At 36.2% G+C, this 3,778-nt stretch overlaps 1 protein-coding gene across 1 annotated transcript; it reads left to right on the forward strand.

Annotated features, from left to right (window-relative positions):
* Nucleotides 1-1,301: 1,301 nt before the first annotated feature.
* LOC144544684 (agmatine coumaroyltransferase-2-like) lies at nucleotides 1,302-2,625 on the forward strand. Its single transcript, XM_078293239.1, has one exon. It carries the CDS (start codon nucleotides 1,302-1,304, stop codon nucleotides 2,610-2,612), a length of 1,311 nt encoding a protein of 436 aa, XP_078149365.1. The 3' UTR covers nucleotides 2,613-2,625.
* The last annotated feature ends 1,153 nt before the right edge of the window (nucleotides 2,626-3,778 follow it).

Consider the following 3,778-nt stretch of genomic DNA (forward strand, 5'->3'; position numbering starts at 1 on the left):
AGAAAAGGAAATTAGAAAGTGTGTTGAGGATTATTTAGCTATATACTGAGCGTATATCCTGGACAGTTTATACTGGTACCGACAAAAATTAAACCAAACGAAGGACGTTCCTCTTAAAAACCGTAATCTAGGGATGTGATCTTGTGCAGAATGAATCCAAAGAAGAAATTCCATTGTTTAAGTATTTCGCAGAATCTTGTGCAGAATGAATACAATTTTCTCTGTAGCTTATTTCTGCTAAGAAGTTCAATGCATGGTTAATCAGACTTGTAATTTTTTTTATTTAGTATTAGTAGATACATGTTTATCCAACCTAGATATTAAAAATGGGGCACCAAATTAGGCCTAATATTTTGTTGCTTGTTTCTCAAAAGTGATGATATTTCATAATCCTATGTACACACCACTCCTGACAATAAACTTTTTTGTGTTTAGTGCAATAAGTTGCAAGCCATCGATCACCTTGCTAATTTTTTAATATTGATTGCTGCAGGGCACCTGATTTGGTGCAATGAATGATACGTAGGTATTTGCATGTTTGAACCCTACTCTGATTATATTTAGCATAAATTAATTGTCAATTTGTCATCAAACAAACACAATGTATTGTATTACATTGTGTCCTGATCTTCTACCCGATCTAATTAAGATTTGATTGCAAAACACCAAAAAGAGTAAGAAATATAATGAAGCAGATACAGCTATTTTACTTAATTTTGTCATTTAATTTAGAGGCACAATATATTATTAATGAATAAATAGTATTAAACCCAACTTTCACCTCCATTATTATTTTGTTAATTGGCATTTAAATAAATTAACAAATTATAAACCGTACCTTGTATATTAAATAAACCAAGAGGATGAGAGTGAGTACCGGTTACTTTGAGAGATGGTGGATGTTTAGTTATTGGTTTCAGTTGTATTCAAATTCAGCTACGTACTCCAACCTAGTACAACAAATTAAATAGAAGTCCACTGTAGTACAGGTACAGCAATATATAATATTCAATCAATTTATTGAGATCAACTACTCCAAATTAGTACAGAGTAACAGCTTGATACAAAAAATTGATAATGTGTAGTCTTACTACAATCCTGCTGACTAGCTATAGTGCAACCTAAAGATAACTTTGCATACACGAATTGATTAGGTGCCAAAGCTACCCCATCCTAAGCCCCTTCCCTATATAAGGACCCAGCTGATCCATGGAGGAAAGACAATAAAGAAGACCAGCAGCTAAATTAAAAAAGTTGTTGCATATTAGGTCTTAATTTACAATCCACCACCAAAATAATACATGAAGATCACCATAGAAAGTTCTAGGGTTGTCAAGCCAACCTACAATGGCAGTACACCTAGCACAAACCAACATGTTCCTTTGAGTGTTTTTGATAAGGTTACCTTCAACACACACATTGCAGTTATCTATGCCTTCAACCCTCCAACTCCTCCTAACATTGCCATTGAGAAGGGACTCTCTAAGGTCCTTGCAGAGTACCGTGAGTGGGCTGGAAGGCTTGGTGAGGATGCAGAGGGCAATTTGGTCATTTTCCTCAATGACCAGGGTGTTCGTTTTGTCGAGGCCACGGTCGACTCTAAGCTCAGCAATGTGCTTCCTTCTAAACCAACCAAAGAAATTCAGAGCATGCACCCGGGCCTCTACGGTGTAGAGGAGCTGGTGCAAGTGCAACTCACACGTTTCACGTGTGGATCCATGGTTGTCGGTTTCACAGCTCACCACCTAGTCGCAGACGGACATGCCACCAGTAACTTTCTTGTTGCATGGGGTCTTGCAACTAGAGGTCTTGCCATTGATCCAATCCCTTTGTGCACACGTGATACCATATTCAAACCCCGTGAGCTACCTCTTATACAATATGATCATCGCAATATCGAGTACATGAACAACAAATATGCAAAAACTATGCCAATTACTGATAACGAATCAAATGAAGAAGAAATAGTAATCCACAAGGTACATTTCACCAATGACTTCATCAACAAGCTCAGGGCTACGGCCTCGACCGGGGTCCCAAAACCCTATAGTAGATTTGAGACCACATTAGCTCATCTCTGGAGGGTCATAACCAAAGCACGTGGCCTTCACGGCCACAAGACTACCCAAATACGCATATCGGTGAATGGACGCATGCGAATGGATCCAAAGGTGCCAAACGAGTATTTTGGCAACCTTGTTTTGTGGGCTTTCCCTCGCTCTAAAGTTAGAGAGCTCATTAACCGACCACTCCGTTACGCAGTAGAACTGATACGTGCTGAGGTGGTAAAGGTAAACGACAGTTACTTCAAGTCATTCATAGACTTTGCGAACTCTGACATCGTCAGTAAAGAGGGATTGGTTAGCACCGCTGATATGAACAAGGTAACTTTGAGCCCTGACTTGGAGGTGGATAGTTGGTTAACATTTCCATTCTTTGATTTGGATTTTGGCTGCGGCAGCCCACACTATTTCATGCCTACATACTTTGCTACTGAAGGAATGTTGTTCCTTCTCCCTTCTTACTTCGGAGATGGAAGCATTGATGCAATTGTGCCGATGTTCAAAGATAATCTTGATAGTTTTAAAATGTACTGCTATTCCCTCGATTAATATACATGTGCATGCCTATATATGTACTGCACTACTGCACTACTGCTATTCTCTCTCTTTTATGTAATGCTTTGTTTGATATTCTTCCTTATTTTCATATAACATGGCTGTACATTGTTTCTTTGTTCCAATAAATAAAACAAATAATAAGCAATAAATACTGGGAGGAAGGTGTAAGGTGGTAATCAATGGATTTGGATTTGGTTGATAATAGTTCGTACGAGTCTATGTTTTTTTCATTATTGTTTGTTCATTACATTGTTGTTTTATCATTTACTTAACTTTAGTTTGCATGCTGAAAGAGGCAGTTGACCAATCTGCTTCGTTTTCACTGATAAAAGCGCAATATTTTTCTTCATAGTTGTGCATTGCATTGTTCTTTTATCAGTTATTTAATTTACTTAATTTTAGTTTGCATGCTTAAAGAGACATTTGACCAATCTGCTTCGTTTTCATAACTAATTGATCTAGCAAGATCTTCCTGATTAAGAAAATACAATTCTGTTTGTGTAACCAATCATGATACTATGATATATACTCAAACCCTTGGTCGAACTTTTTTTATAAACCATAATTAGAAAAAAGATTTATGTGAAACTTACTTTTTTTTTTTTTTTTACAAAAATCATAAGAACCAAAATGACATTTCGGTTCTGAATTTTTTTTTTTTGGGACCGAATGGCAATTCGATCTCAGGTATTTTTACAATTTTTCAATGTATTTTTTTCTCGAAATCTGCTAAAATGGCTGGGACCGAAATGACAATTCGGTCCCAAAAAAAAAACACGTACGGGACCAAAATGACATTTCAATTTTTATGATTTTTGTAAAAAAAATAAAATAATCATGTTGGTTTCATAAAAATCTTTTTCTAATTATGGTTTATAAAAAAATTCCCCTAGGTCAGCCAACTTTGTAAACTTTGTGCAAGTTTACATCATTAACAGTTCAATTTTTAGGAGCTGGTAAACTCAACCCTTCAATTAATACTTGTTCTGTAATAAATAAGTAACACAACGCTGACTAGTACTGTAAAAACCAACACGAAAAGATGTGATGAAAAGCAATAATATATATACCCAAATTCCCGGTAAATGAGCCACTTCGATCCATATATTGAAAAACATCAATTCCTCTGTTTCACCATGTCCATGGAACAGAATATT

The sequence above is a fragment of the Carex rostrata genome, chromosome 26, assembly GCF_964058835.1.
Source record: "Carex rostrata chromosome 26, lpCarRost1.2, whole genome shotgun sequence".
In the NCBI taxonomy this organism is placed as follows: domain Eukaryota; kingdom Viridiplantae; phylum Streptophyta; class Magnoliopsida; order Poales; family Cyperaceae; genus Carex; species Carex rostrata.

Coding starts and splice junctions, on each gene's coding strand:
- LOC144544684 (XM_078293239.1), top strand. CDS start 1,302: ATGAAGATCACCATAGAAAGTTCTAGGGTTGTCAAGCCAACCTACAAT.